At 39.6% G+C, this 15,923-nt stretch overlaps 1 protein-coding gene across 2 annotated transcripts in view; it reads left to right on the top strand.

Moving 5' to 3' along the window:
• The first annotated feature begins 268 nt into the window (after nt 1-268).
• Nucleotides 269-15,923, top strand: part of RB1CC1 (RB1 inducible coiled-coil 1) — a 69,177-nt gene continuing 53,522 nt past the window's right edge. For both annotated transcript variants that reach the window (XM_085221088.1, XM_085221087.1), the window contains exons 1-3: nt 269-516; nt 12,009-12,121; nt 14,030-14,157. In XM_085221088.1, coding sequence (XP_085077214.1) covers nt 14,087-14,157 — 71 coding nt within the window. In that variant the 5' untranslated portion in view covers nt 269-516; nt 12,009-12,121; nt 14,030-14,086. The remainder of the gene's footprint in view (nt 517-12,008; nt 12,122-14,029; nt 14,158-15,923) is intronic.

Genomic DNA, 15,923 nt, shown 5'->3' with positions numbered 1-15,923 from the left:
CACTGCCGGCTGTGTGCTAGAGACCTTCCGAGCCCCCAGGGGCCTCAGCGCTTCCCTACGACCCCCGCGGGGAGGCAGCGCCAGATCAGCAAGGTGAGCGCACCCTTCAGCTAGGGAAGGGTTGGTCCGAACGGAATACAACCTCCCACATCGCAACTCGCGATGGAGAGAGCTAAATCCGGACGGCCATGGGCACTCCTCACCTCCCACAGCCCGGGAAGCGGCTTTCGCCAGCACTGCCGCTTCCGCCCCACGGTTCCTCCTCCGGGCCGCCCTCTCCCGGCATGCGCCGGCGCCGGAAGCCGCTGACGACAATAACAAACATCGGCGGCGGCTGCGCCTGGGCTCCTCGGACCCGCTCTCCCCGGCCGGCCGCCCCTCCCTGCCCTCGCCGTCCTCCCGAGCGCAGCGCCCGCCAGAGGCGGCCCGCGCTCCCGCCGCGCCGCGGGGCCTGGCCGCGCACGGTAGGGGGGCTCCGCCGCCGCAGGATGCGCGGGGCCGCCGCCGGACCCTCGGGTGAGTGGCGCCGGGAGAGACGAGGGCCCCTCCGCGGCCCCGCTCCGCGGCCCCGCTCCGCCTCTTCCCCGCCCGCCGCGGGCGCGGGGAGTTCGGCGAGGGGCTGCCGGCGGGTCTCCTTTACTGGGGCTATCGCGAGGGGCGGCGGTTCAGGGGTTGGCCGCGGGGTGGGCGGCGAGCGTTGGGGGCCGGGGGTGGAGCGGGGCCCGGCGCCGGTTGCGGCCCCGGGGCGGCGAGGGAACCCGCGGGGCGGGGGCGCCCGGCAGGCTGCGGGCGGGCCGGGGCGCTCCCTGCCCGCGGTCCGCTGCCAGGGGAGGGCTGCGCGGCGAAGTTACTCCGGAGAATGACTCAGCCCGTGCTTTCGGCCGGGCGCAGCGTGCAGCAGCGCCGTGTTGGCCGGTGCGCTGCCGCCGTTTCCAGTGTTTACTTATCGTTGTTCCCGAGGAAGCGTGTGCCGAGCTCTCCCGTTGTTTTCTCGTTACTGTTTGTGAGCGTGCTGTCAGGCAGCTCTGCGGGGCTGAGCTGCTGCTCGTCCTCAGTGCCCCCGGAGTTGTGAGTGACTGCTGGCTGAGGTTACAGGGGTGTGTGGGACAGCTGCAGGGACAGATCCTTGTGACGCCTCATCTTTATCTAGAGATTAAAATGATAAATTGTGCCTAAAACCAAAATACTCAGAAACGACTTCCAAATGTTAGTTTTCTTGCCTCCTTAAACTGTTATAATCTCAATTTTTTAAATTATTTTAATTTATTTATTTATTTTAAGGAGAGACTCTTTGTCTGAGGAAGGATGATCTATCAATGAGCCATTTGCTGAGTTCACATTGAAAGTTTCACCTTTGTCTCATTATGGAAGGGAATGAGGAGGTCATGTGTTGTCTCTGCCCCTACTTAAATGTGTGAAGTAGTTGGCATGGCAGCCTTTAGGGAAGATGCTCTTGAAATTGGTTAGTTCACTGCGCAGTAGAAGATATCTCACCTCTGTTGGAAAGATAATGCAGGGACAGCTCCCAGTTGAGGTTCATGTTGTTGGGCAGTATTTTTAGGATGCTAGGTACGAAAAGTACTTCAATGAAAGAAACGTTGATGGTATGTTTAAGTTGTAAACTTTTTTAAAAAAGAGCAAAAGCTTAAAACAGCCTAGTACCTTGGATGTTTTTAGAAGATAAAGCAAATGAACTGTGTTATCTATTTTCAGATAAGCTGTAGTGCCAAGGGGCGCATACAAGAAAGAAATGAGACATTACTCACTAAGTTTAGTTTAAATGAAATTCTGCAGAGAATCTAATGGTACTTATTTTAAATGCTATCTAAAGCTCAAAATGGTTTTATTTTATTATACTGGGAGTAGTGAAGAAAAAATTAACTTACGAATGTGGAGTAAGGACCCCAGAAATACAAGCAGGAACTTTTGGGACAATGTACTAGTGTAAGGTAGACTTAACTGCAATTTGGAAGTCTATTACCATTGTGCAGTTTGTATGGGTTTTTTGTTTTGTTTTGTTTTTTTCTCTGTAAGCAAAACCAAGTTGTGCTGTAGTCTGTTGACCCAGCCTTCTGCTTGATACAGATTTGGGTTAGTAGTCTCTGGGATCCTACTCAAGGAGCTGGCTCTGTCCCCATGTCATGTTACCATATTTATAATTAGAAGCATATGAGGCAGATTTGCATTTGCTGGAGAAGAGGACATTGGTTATTTTGAGGTCTTTTGTGGTGTCTGGTTAAGACGTTGCTTGTCCCTGCGTGAGATCTGAATGCAGCTAAGATTATGTACGGTTCCGGGAGAGTTAAGGTGAAAAATATAGTTTCTAAACCATGTATAAACCTGCAGTTTTCAGTTATTGTGATTAAATGGGTTAGGTGTATATGGAAGGAGAGGAATAGCGTGTGTCCTTCTCCTCCTTTTGATAAGATGGTGACAGAGTGGGAAATTGTTTGACAGAAATTGTCACTGTCTTAAACTGTAGTGTTGGTGGTTGTAAGTATGATCCATAGACCCTTGTTTTTAATCTAGCAGCTAGTTTGAGTAGAAGGCTGACTTAGAACGGTGTGAAGATCTAGAGATTTTTTTTTTATTGCATAGAGTGGACTTGCTTGTATATTACAGTCAAGTGAAACAAGTTAAAATGAAAAACTGTTGTCTAAGGTGGGTGCTCTGAGCCATAGCATGCATACCCGGCTGTCATCTGAGCTACTCCAGAGCCATTTGGACACTGTCCCAGCTGTCATGCCTCTCTTACATGTGTATTGTACAAGAGGAGTTGTGCTCCCAATGTTGGGTTCACAGCTACATGATATTGCTTGAGGAATTTCTGAAGAGGAAAATGAAATGGTAGAAAGGTGAAATTCTTTGAAAAATTACCAACTTTGCACTAGACCATAAACTATTGATATTCTCAGCAGTAGTGATCAATGAAGTAGCAAACACTTGTCTATAAGATTATAATAGTATTGTGTTATATCACCTGATTGAATGCACTGATACCAAACAGGCAAAAAAAGTATCACTAATATGGAAATTACTAACCTAGCTGCTAGAGTTAGTGTGCATTTTGTAGCTGATTTGTCAGAGTAATGGTTTAGGTAAACATTTTGAAAGACTCTCATGTGGTCTCTTAGTCATAAAAATGATTGATGATTGAGAAGTCACTGGCAGTAACTTATTTTATGAACTAGTGAAGGATTCTGTGGCTACTGTGAAAGTCACTTGTCTATGAGTTAACTTCTATTTCAGGTACTCTTTTAATTTAGTTTTGAGTTCAGTTGAAAAGAAGGTTGGAAGACATTGGGTGTTTCCCTCTGTGGGAAGAACTGGTAGCGGATGTACTTCAGCAATGCTTTCTAAAGCCAGTGGTGTTTTAATGTATCTGAATTGTTAATAATAAATAATATCTAAGTCTGAATTCTTGGTGGTTGTTGATAGAAATATCAAAACAGATTTGTTGATTTAAAATTTTCACTCAGATTCAAAGGGGGCTGATCGCTGTTGACTGACCAGGAGAGAACTACTGGCTGTCAGGAAAATTCTTACTTATCTTCTGGCTGTCTACAGGTGTGTATTTTCCAGTAGGGTTCTGAGCTCAAACTGTGTACTCAGGCAGTGGCAGTTGCTAGTGTAGCTTCTTATGTGCATCCAAGATGTTGACATTTTCTTCTGGGAACTGATTTGCAGCCAGGCCTGCTGCCTTTATCACATCAAGGTGAAGCGATTAACGTGTGCTATATATAATCTATAGTAGTTGGTGTATCTAGAAAATCAGCTGTTGAAGAAAGGGGTAGCCTGCCTTCTGTATGAAATGACTTGCTGCTCTGTGATTGGAGAAAAATGCCAATCTTCATTGGTTACCTGTTGATTGAAAAAATAAAATGCCAAACCACTTAGCTGACTTAGGGTTTCAGATGTTCCTGATCTGTTTTGCTGTGTTCTGACTACAGAGCTCTTTTTTTATTTCCTTGCTATGAAATAACTCATATTTTCTTACCTCCCAAGGTTTTTGTTTTTGTTTTTTTTAAAGGTATTTTTACACTTTCAGGATATTAAGAAAGATTTGTTAGTGTTTGGGAAATAGTATGTTCAGCATTAAAATTGCCTTCTTTTTTTTTATTTGGACAGAGTGTCTGTATGATAGTCACAGTACAGCAATCTTCATTATTATGCTTGGCGATGTGCTTGAAAGGCTAGCGTTGTGCTTTCGGTTTGAACAGATTGAATGCAATCACAGAATCATAGAGTCATAGATGTATATGCAATGTGTATTTCTGAGGTAGAAAGTGGCACTGGAGAAGTAATTGAAAGACAATTTCCATTGCGAGTTCAAAAATCATACCTCTCAGCAAAACAGTCAGTTCTAAAAGGCACTTTTGAGATCTGATGTCTGTGAACATTTGAGTCAGTTGCTCAAATTTGGATTGTGCTCATGTTCTCTTTTGTACATGATGGAACTCACCTGCCATGTTTGTTGTATGGACGAGTATGTTTGTGCTACATTCTGTCAAGTAAGCTCTTTTGTCTGTTATGGATGTTGCAGATATGGCTGCAGCAATTTCCATTCTTTTAACATTTTCTGATACTTTAGGGATTGCAAATGTCAGTATTCTATCTCACATTCTGTTTTAGGTTCATTTATGCCTACTATTAGTGCTGATATGTCAAAAGTATAGGTATTTGATCCTTATTTGGTGTAGTTGTGTCTGGACTAGGCAGTTTATACTGATAAAATGGTGCTTTCAGTGATAGTTTTAGTTTCGTCCTCCAGAGTGTATATTTCTTTTAAATTCAGATGAAATGGAGGTTCTTATGTAAGAATATATTGTGTAACTGGACTAGCAACTCTTTTCAAATATATTATGCTTATGTTAGATTGCAGGCATTCTGCCTGTAAACTCCAGATGACTTATTTGTCTATTCTAATTTAAAATACTTTGTATGGATACTTGTATTGCCTACTGATTGGGTTTGCATTAAATTCCTTTCAGTTAACATTTCTTTAAACAAAAAATGAGAATATCATTTAAAAATTCTCACATCCCAGTCAGACCAAAAGAGGGGGTGGAGTGTGTAAATTTGCCTTTACTTATGTCATATGAAAGACTTGAAGGCAAAATACCAATAAGCTGAACAAAGCATGTGTAATACAACAAAGCAATTTCGCGTGAATGTTCTGACTGCAAACGCCACAATTGGGGTTGAATAAGGTAGAGGTGTAATTGTAGTGTATAAACCTTTGTGGGTGTGGGGTTGGGTTTTTTTTAATCTCTGAGTTGTCTATTTCTTAAGTTGGTAATATTCCACGGAGGGATTTATTAATGTGCTTTGTTGGCTGTTTTAAACTGCCAAAGATTTATCTAGGAAAAGCAAAGAAGACTTGTTGAAAGCTACTAAATACTTTCTAGAGATATTATGTTCTTCATGCCCACCATGCAGTTTTTGTCATTTCTCAATACATTGCTCTTATCTTTTAGATTTGTCAGTAGAGGCCTGAAGGTTATTTTTAATTGTGTAAAATGCAAATAGCTGATGTGCCAAAAATCTAGTTGTGATTTTCTTGAATGTCTTGATGAGGTTTATGTCAGTTCTGCAAGTAACTGGTTCTTTGCTCGTCTGTTTCATGTAGATATATTTTAAAAAGAATTTGATAAATAGGAGGTGGTTCATTGGTGAAGCACTAGCTATGAGGAAAAAAGTTTGCAGCAAGTTTGGAAGCTGCTAATCGTTTGAACGCTTCAGCAAGACTGTGGTTGATTCCTTTACTGCTGGAAACTTTAGTGTTATTCTAAACGTTTACAATTTATAAGAATTTAATTCGTACCTGATGATGGCATGTGTAGTTAGGAATTTGAGTGACGCCTTTTGAAAATTTTCACTTCTTTCCTTGAGTGATAGTGCTGACTTGGTTACCTCCTGTATCCATCAGCTTTTTTCCTGTCCTTAGCTCTGGAGTAATAGTTTGGAGGGTTGCATGGCAGACAGCAGTCCTAGAAAGAGTTCAAAGTTGTTCCAGGAAAGTAATTCAGTTTACAGCATATAACTGGAAAGATGTGCAGCTGAAAGTTGGTGCAGGGAGAGGATCAGGACAACTGACTGAGGAAAGGGATTCACAAGGCTGGTGCTCAGGCTGTAATCAGTGTTTTTGATCGTGGTCTTGGTTAGCCAGAGAGAGGGTTAGTGAAGGAGAAGCATTTGTGCTGACTTGTCTGATCTTGATCTAAGAAGGAAAGGAATGCTTGTTGGCTGTTTCTTGCAGGATTGTTTGCAAACACGGTAAGATTTTACATGCTAATTATTTTTCAAAAGTTCATTTCTGTAGGGGAAACCTTCCCACTCGTATGGAGTTAGTCAGTAACTTGAATAAAACCACCTGAACCTCTACATACTGAAGAGCACCATTTTTTGTAAAGTATTAATCACCATAATATGAGAGAGATAGGTAGTCTGCATTTGCTTTTGAAATGGCAAAATTATACACTTAAAAAAAGAAGAAAACTGACTCAATCTTCAGTTAATTTTTGTCAAAGACAGTTGCAAACAGCTGTGGAAAGACTGTTTCCACCAGTTAACAAACTACTGCAAAAAAAGAGTGCTTCTACAAACTGTAAGCTGTTTCCTAGCAATAAGAATGTCAGAAAACTTTGGCTTGTTTTCTGACTTGTAACCAAGATGCAGAAACTTCACTTTCTGACAGATAAGAGATATGAGGTTTGGGGTTTTGCAAAAGCTAGTAAACTTTTCCCCCCTCTTTTTTTTTTTTTTTTTTAAACTGTTGGGGGGAAAAATGGTCTGATTGATATGTGGATTGTATTTTGGCAGTTCCTCAAATACTGTGAATAGAATAATATAAATAGATGCTAACCCTCAGAACTGAAGTTTTATAATTATGTACATATGGAGTCATGACATAATGTCTAATAATATGCTTGTTGCCTCATAAAGTTGTTTGAAACTATTTATTTCCTAGAATTCATAAGTTCTGTCTGAACTTGCAAGAAGCTACACTGTTTTGGACTACATCAATTTTAAAGCTATTTCTTAATACAGTGTTTTCTTGCCTGCCCAAATGTTGCTTTTGATCTCTTGCTCTTCCACCATTGATGCTGAGGATATATAGGTATCGCTCCACCTATACTGCTGAATAGGGAGAACAGAGGTAGCTTCCATGTAACTCAGAGTTGCTCCCGCATTCATATGGTGTAAATTATATTTCCTGAAAAGTTAAAGATAAAGTTGATGTTTTTGCAAAATGCCCAATACAAAACAAAAACAAAAAAACTCCAACCCTCAAAAACCAAAAAGAAAAAGAAGGAAAACTGTGCCATACTTTTGAGTTTTGCAATTCCTCTTTAGTGAATGGGGAAGTAGGGACTTTGGCACATTTCCTGATTGCTGTGCAGAATTGCAGCGTCTTTCCTGTTTTAAGAGCATAAGAGACTTACTTGACTGACCAGTTGATGAATTTGAGAACTGCTGACAGTGCAGTGACTGCTGGAGATGCTTTATTTAACTGCTTCTGTGCCTGTGCACATCTCAGTGCTGTATAAATAAAGCTACAGGTGGCACCTTGCAGATACTGGGGTTTGGCAGCCTTACATGAAGACGGCACTGAGCAAGGTTTTTGGAGGGATGAGCAATGAATTTTTTTCCTGAATCCTGTTCAGAACAGGCTCTGCTGGGTGTTCACCACATAGCTCAACCAACCTTATCCTGGGCTATATCAAAATAATGTAACTAGCAGGTTGAGGGAGGCGGTTGTCCTCTTCTACTCAGCTCTTGTAAGGCTCCACCCTGCAGTACTGTGCTCAACTCTGGGTACCCTAGCATAGGAGGGACTTGAAGTTGTTGTCTCCTCTGGACCTGAACCAATAAGAATGATCAGAGGTCTATAGCGCATCCTTAAAGAGAGGCTGAGGTAGCTCTGCTTCTTCAGCCTGGAGAAGGACTAGGCTCCAGGGAGACCTCACTGTGGCCTTTCAGGACCCAAAAGGGGCCTAGAAGAAACCTGAAGAAGGGGCTCTGTGTGAGGGAATATAGTGACAGGACAAGGGATAATGGGTTGAAATGGAAATAGAGTAGATTAGGTTAGTAGTTTAGATCTTAGAAGTAAATTCTTCTCTTGCGGGTTGTGAGGCATTGGCACAGGATGTCAGGAAGCTGTGGATGCCCTACATCTAAAAGTGTTCAGGGCCAGGTTGGATGGGGCCTGGACCCTGATTTAGTGGGTAGAAATCTTGCTTGTAATAGGGGAGTTGAAACTGAGTGGTTTTTAAGGTCCCTTCCAACCCAAATCATTCTATGATACATTAATTTAAGTGCGTTTTAAGGAGTGTTTTCTTTGACCAATCAGTTGTCCAGATGAGGATATGCATTCTCATTGTGGTTTTTGTTTTTTTTTTTAATTAATTAATTTATTTATTGAAACTAAGCTGTTTGTACTACTAAAAGCAGCGGTAGAGAATGTGTGCTATCATTGTGAGGATATCTTGTCTGTTCTAGGTGATCATAGTGGCCTTTTGCAAAATGAAGATGCTTCTGATTAGAAGCATAAGTAGCAGTATTGAATAAAGCTCCTTGGAGTCTGCTTTTAAACATTGCTTTACATGAAGAAAGTTGTTTATTTCCTTAAGTTCAGCCTTAGTCTCTGTGTTCCTTTTCCTTTGATATTAGGAAGAGTGCTGTAAAATCCTTTACTTGTGAAGTGAGGTGTGGAAGTTAGACAAAGAAATCATTTTTAGAAGGGCACCTGAAGAAGCAAAGGAAGTAGAGACAGAATACAGATTTGCAGAAGAAAGTAGATTCAATTGGAAGGAACGTTACGTTCTCCATGAGGGGAGGTGTATTCCAAATGAGATAACTTGGTGAGTGAGAAATAGCACACGAGGTTCTTTTGTTGTTGTTCTTCTAGCATGTGATGGACTTGCCAGACTTTGCCTTGGATGAATTACCCTTTTGGCAGGTAGGAATTCTATCTACATTGATCTACTGTGAGAAATTGGACTCGTGTAATCGCAGGTAATATTTCTGATTCATATTGGAACCAATATCTATTATTACTGGCAATGTAACCTTAGTCCTCAGTAAGAGAACTTTCTTTCCTTTATTAGCATTGTGTAGGTGATGTTCCTAAACAGCTATGCGAATGCCTGATAATTAATGATGTGGAATTGCGAGCTTCTGAATGAATAGTGGGGTACTGCCTTGCCTGACTACTTAAGCTAGTTCTGTCTGTATTTAGAATTGTATTTCTTTCAACCTGGAGATATGTAGGGGTAGTGTGGGAAGGAAGGAGTTCGGACTTCTTGGTCTTCTCTGATCTCAGAGATGAAGCACTGAGTCCAGCACTTTGCAGATATGAAGTAATGCTTCCCCAGGTGCTAAAAGCAAGGTACCCTTTACTGCTGATGTTTTTCTGTAAAAGGAATGCAAAACCCTTGGGATTAAAGTGAAGCAATGACTTTGGCATAGTTTAGTTTAAATTCTAGCTAGTTAAATTAAAAATGTTTTGGCAACTCAGATTGTTAAAATTTGGTTCATAATGCCCCTTTAAGCACAAGCAGTGTAGATAAACATTGATTTTTATCTTTGTCCTGTCCTGAATGCAGATTTTATTATTTGAGTTTGTAAAGTTGGAAAGAATTGTACTGTGAAGCAGTGGAACAGTCAGAATTGGGTAATGGAGTAAGGATTCTGCACTTAATGGCAGAAATGGATGGCTAATGTAGCTATAGGATTATTTATGAAGTGTTCTGAAACCCATGACGTCTGTTGTGTTTTTACAAAAAGGAGAGGTCTGTAAACAGACATTCATTTCCTTTTACAGATGTAGGAACAATGAATGTGTTCTGAACTAAATAAGCTACATTTCAAAATTTCTGACCAACATGCCTTGCAAGTATTGATCAACACAGACTTAAAAAGTTGCCAGTTGTTTCAGACTTTATGTTGGGTACGACAGTCTTGTAAGGTGAAGCAGATGTAGTTCTATTGCAATGTAAACACAATGTAGAGCAATGAAATAATGTTACATTGTCAGCATAACATATTCATGGCTGTTTTTGGTGTTAGGTAATGCAACAAAATACACATTTGAATTAGTTCTTGAAGGTTTTTCTACCACATGCTATTCGTACCTTTGCTTTTGTCACCTCATTCTTTTTCTTATATTCATTTCTACCTTTTTTCTTCTTCTTCTTCTTTTTTTTTTTTTTTTCTAAATAGTAACCTAACAATGACAGCCTGGGGAAGATTTAGGTTAGATGATAGGTGGAAATTCTTTACTTGAAGGGCAGTGAGATGCTGGCACAGCTGCCTGGAGAAGCTGTGGGTGCCTTATCTCTGGGAGTACTCAAGGCCAGGTTGGATAGGGCCCTGGACAGCTGAGCTGGCGGGGAGCAGCCCTGTCCATAGCAAGGGATTTTAACTGGATGATCTTTAAGATCCCTTCCAAACCCAAGCCGTTCTGTTATTCTTTGAGTGCACAAACTTGTCCTGCCAGTCAGTGTAACCCAGTTCCCCAGGACTGATTGCTAGCTTGTTTGTTGAGTGGTAGAAGCAATGCTTGATTTCTAACTTTTTAGTGGTCTCAAAGGAATTAGAACGATAGTTGTTATAGTACCGGGGGCCACCTTTGTGGTAGTAGTTTCTTACAACTTGTGGTAATGTCCATTACTTCAATCTAAAGCAAATACTGCTATATATACTTGGTCCAGATTCAATTACTGCCAATGGCCAAAACAGGGACACTTCCGTTAGTAGTTTTCCAATAGTGATTCTTAAACACATTGCTTTTTCCATTTTATTGCACCTTTGCTTCTGAGTAGGTGATGTATGTGCCTTTTGAATAGGTGGAATAAGGAGGCTCAGGAGGGAGGAAGCTAACTTAAAAGCTCAGATAACTAGCTGCTGACGAAGTGCCATCTGTTCCATGCATGTAAAATACAGTTGTGTATTTTTCTCCTTGTTCATAATGTTTGCAAATTTGGGACGAAGAGTTTGTTTTTGATTTACCCTTAGTTACGGATTGTGTAAAATGAGTTACGTGTTCTAATGTTTTTTTGGGCTTCAGCAATCCTATTTTTAGTGATGGATTATCACCCTTTATAGCGCCTGATCATCTTCTCAGAAAGCTTGCTAGGGCATTAACAGGGTAGAAATAGTGTTTGTTGCAATTCAGAATTTGAGTGTGCAGTTTGCTGACTGCTGTTGTGGCAGTTGCACTCAGTGTTACTGAGCCCAATTGCCTGCCACTGCTTTCCCTGCCAAGGGCTCCTTCTCCTTCAGCACTGTTATCTGACTGATAACAGTTAAAATGAGCTAACTTAGCTTTGAAAGACTGCTGATCTTGTTCACTTTGGTTGTAGTTGTAACAGAAGTTCTGGGAGATGGCAGCCTCGCCAGAGGCTTCACTGACAAGCAACTGCATCTGGTAACATCTTCAGTTTATAAGAACAACAACAAAAAGAAAAAAAAAATGAATGTTTTGCAAATAGGTGACTGGCTTAACAAGGTTACCTTAAGGAAAGGACTGTTTATTCCTGAAGGTGCCTGATGAATACATCTGCAAAATAGAACTGTCGATTACACAGAATAGCATAGGTGCCATTTTACTCTGATTTCCCTTAGATCAATTGTGTTGTGACTTTCTGTTTTACTGTTAGCATCATGTAAGAATTCTGCGCTGGTTCTGAAAAAGTAATTTCAGCTAATGGGAACTCAGGCAGTTCTTCTTAGTGAACTAACTCTTGTATGCACTGGAAAATGTTACAGCTATTTTAGATGCAATTTATGTGGAAAAAGACACAGGTGTGTAGCAGTTCTGAGTGGACTTGTGACTAGAAGGCATTGTTAAAAAGCGGTATTCTTTTAATTATTATTATTATTTTTTTTAAATAGCATTGTCATACATATATTTCAGTGTTAGTTGCAGTGGTAGCTATAAAATCCTGATATTTTAATGATACCTGTAGTTATGTTCTGTATTTTTTTTTCTGTTTTCTTTACAGATCTTCTTTGGTTTTGAACAGCCATGCCATTCTGTTGCCAAAATCAAGTACAGAAAATGCTCATTTATTCTCTTGTATTTGAAGAAGGTGATAGCTTCGTGTAGTGCCTGAAGGTAACTCCTGCTTTACTTAATGTTGGAAGGTCTGAGACTACTGATGCATGCATGACAGATGCTGCCATAAAATATTTGATCTTCTTTCAGTGCTTTAAATGGTTAGCTGTGGTGTTAAGAATGGGATGGATTGATTAAAATTTCTCTTTCTGTACATGAACAGAATGAGGTTTCTGGACAGATTATCTATTAAATACCACCAGATTTTGCAAAGTAATTTTTGTATGGAAACTAAACATAATGCAATTATTTGACTAAGTGGGAAAGAAGTGTTCCCTGCTGCTTGTTTTAATGTTACATTTAACGTGTCTGTTTCTAATTTTACATGGAACATAGTCACAAATAATGCCTGTTGTGAAAGTAAGTTTCTCTGTACTTTTAAGTCTCACTTATTATATAGCTTAGGGCAGAAGAATTAATAATGAATTACTGCTGGTTTGTTCTTGAGGTCTGGGAGTTTTTGTCTGTTTAGTAAGTTTCTTTATGGAGTATATTCTTTACGGAGGTGATTTCTTTATTTGACGTGGTTCTCCTTCCAATATGATGTTCTTTCTTGATAATATACATGTCTCTGCTAGTTTATGTGCTAGTTAATGCTTGAAAAATGTGAGTATTCATGGAAGAAAACGAAGGATTTTCTGGAATTGTTCATCTGGTAGAACTAATTTCCTAGCCCTGCACACTTCAATAGTGATTTTGTTATTTTCCTTTATGGTTTTTGAGGCTTTTTATTCTATAGACAAAGATAAACGCAAATTCAAATTCATTTTAGAATAATACAATTAGGAGTGTAGATCTTGTACATGTTCTTTTCTTATTTCAGGGAAAGGGGCATCTTGTACTTCCTATGAAGTAATTTAATGCAAAAAGTCATTTCTATAATGGTACAGAAATATAGCTGAGGCTAAAACTTCTACATCTTAGTGTTTCATAACTCTTTTACATTAAAAAAAAATTGCAGTGCATTAGTGATTGCAGTGATACTGTACTTTTGCAGCCACTCCATTAGCGCATAAGAAATTATTCACAAATTTAAGAGTTTCTCATTTGTAGACAAAACATCTGAAATATCTGCTCTGTGTGTTCTACAGCAAATTGGCTCATTTTTTTTTGGTGGAGCAGAAGAGAAATAAGTGCAGAAGTATGAAGCCTTTCAAAGACTAACATATAAGAATGTCTTACAAAGCAATTAAATGTCGTCTTCTGATGTGTACACTGGAAAACAAGTGCTTATAGTCATTCATCTAGAAATTTGTGGGGCATAGGAATGAAAATATTCTGAGATGCACTGTCTTTTTTGATCGCTGCGTAGTGGCTAGTAGTAACTAAGGCAATAGTGTTAGCTAGTGCTGAAAACAGAAAAATCTGTAAATTTGTTGATTGCATCTGTCTGTAGTTAACTAATCGTTTTTAAAAACTGCTTTTCTGGGGGTTTGATGTTTCCTTTTATATGAGTGGAAAAACAACGCCTGGGGTAATAACCAGTAGCAAGGCTTTGTTGCTGTACATTGGGGAATGAGTACTTAGAGCACAGATCATTTTGCTATTTGTAAAGAGCAAAAAAGGTATCTAGAAATAACTTTATCATGGGATTTAAAAATGTATTTTATAACTAAAAAAAGCCAGGTAATGATCTGGGATGTTGCTCCTCCTTAACTGAAAGTTGTCTTCCCCTCTCCTCCTTGTCCATCCCCACTGTAACTTTCCATGTGTTTCTCTAGCCCATTCACAAATTAGAAGGTTTCCTGTGCCCATGGTCCTTGTAGGAGAAGCGTCTGTGTATTTAGTAACAAAGAACTGGAATATGAAAGGCAGCATGTTCACCCTCTATATAGCTAAAAGCTGTATAGTACATACTTCTTATAACTCCTATGTGAAACTGACTTTTTTTTTTTTTTTTTTTTACAGTTTCTAAATGATTTTAGCAGTGGAAGTGATAAACTTCAGAAACCTAAAGAAATCATCATGAAGCTATATGTATTTCTGGTCAACACTGGAACTACCCTTACCTTCGACACAGAGCTTGCTGTACAAAAGTAAGAAAGTGAAGCGACTACTTTTTTTTGGAAAATCTGTCAGAATTACATCTGGTCTTCTGTGATCTTTTGCTGAGTAGCATTTTTATGTTTTACTTACTGACATCATAAAATTACACATTATTTTTCTACTCACAGTATTTTACATGTTCTGAATAAAATGTGAAATGCTGAAGAACAAGCATGTAGGTTTCTGTCTTAGGCTCAAGGTGGAAAAACTTGGTTCTGTTGTATAAGACTCTAATGTGTTTTACAACATTCTGTATGTAAAACGTGAACTTCCGAACTGCCAACTGCTTGAAACAGCAGTAGTTTAGATTCCCAGTGAAGTCCCAACAACTTGACTATTACTGTTTTTTTTCCACTGCACAATAAAAGCATTTTGTAATCTTAATAATGTTTTATAAAGAAATAAATGTACTAGGTATATTGAAACGTGTTCCCCTGTTTCAGAATACTGGTCTAGTACAGTAAATCTTGTATAACATCATTATAGCTCATATGCTTGGTGCCAACCTTTCATGCTGTTTCCCTATTCTGTCAGTGGTAAATGACTTAGCAGGTAACGGATGTGTATGCTGAGACATGGGCTAGGTAATGCTGCTTGAAAGGCTTCCATGAAAGTGCACTGTTTCCTTACTCCTGAATTTCTGTTTGTGATTTTCATGACTCAGCAAGTGAATTTGGATTTTAAAACATTGGAGTAGAAGGGCCCTAACAGTGGTGTACATAGTGATTTTTTTTATTTCTTTATTTTTTTATTTTTTTGTTCTGATAGCCTGCTGAGGGTATTACTGAGGATGAGATAAAAATATTTCACCTTAACCATTTTAGATCTACTGGGTCATGAAGCTTGTGAGGGGACTAGAATATAAGACACATGATGAGTGTCTGAAGGAACTGGGGTTGCTTAGCCTGCAGGAGAAGAAACTGAGGCGAGACATAATTGCTCTCTACAACTACTTTTAAGGAGATTGCAGTGGGGAGGATTTCAGTCTATTTTCTCATGTTGCAAGTAATAGGACACAAGGAAATTACCTCAAGTTGCACCAGAGGAGCTTTAAATTGCAAACCAGGAGAGGGTAGATAGGCTTTGCAATGGGCTGCCCAGAGTGGTGGTGGTAGATTTTCCATCCTTGCAGATATTGAAGAGATGTGTGATTTTTTCCAATTGATTCTATGATTTACATATATATCAATACCTCTGTGGGCTCTCTGGTACATTGAGACGTTCTGTCCTAAATTACGGTGAGGTACAGCATCTGAACTGCCAGACAGGGTACCTAATGGCCTGACATGAGCTGACTTTTCACTCATTCTAATAGTTTTTTGAAGAAAAATGGATGGACAAGACAAAATAAAGACTGTTTATCAGTTTAACTTTTTGTTCTCTTTGCATATTGAGAATTGCTTTTTTTAAGTAAGGCTACGTTTTTCTTGGATTCTTTGACTCTCTGTATGTGGATATGTTAAGCAATTTTCCTAAAGAGCATGGGAATGATATGAGAGTGTTTGTTTTAGCTTGTGCTTGTGTGGTGTTTGTAGTGAATTAACTTTGTCATATTAAATATATATATTAAATATAGTAATTTTGGATAACTGATCTTTATTTTTCAATACAACATAGCCAGTAACATTTTTATGATACCTGACAGTTATATCAAAATCCCTGATGCAAAACACAAAATCTAGAATTGCCTAAAGTAGCAGTGTCATGAAGATGTCATTACCTGAAATTAAAGCAGCTAGGGGAGTGAAAGCAAGCA

This window comes from Meleagris gallopavo, chromosome 3 (genome assembly GCF_905368555.1).
Source record: "Meleagris gallopavo chromosome 3, MGAL_WU_HG_1.1, whole genome shotgun sequence".
NCBI classification, from domain to species: Eukaryota; Metazoa; Chordata; class Aves; order Galliformes; family Phasianidae; genus Meleagris; species Meleagris gallopavo.
This window is presented reverse-complemented; position numbering and strand designations above follow the sequence as displayed.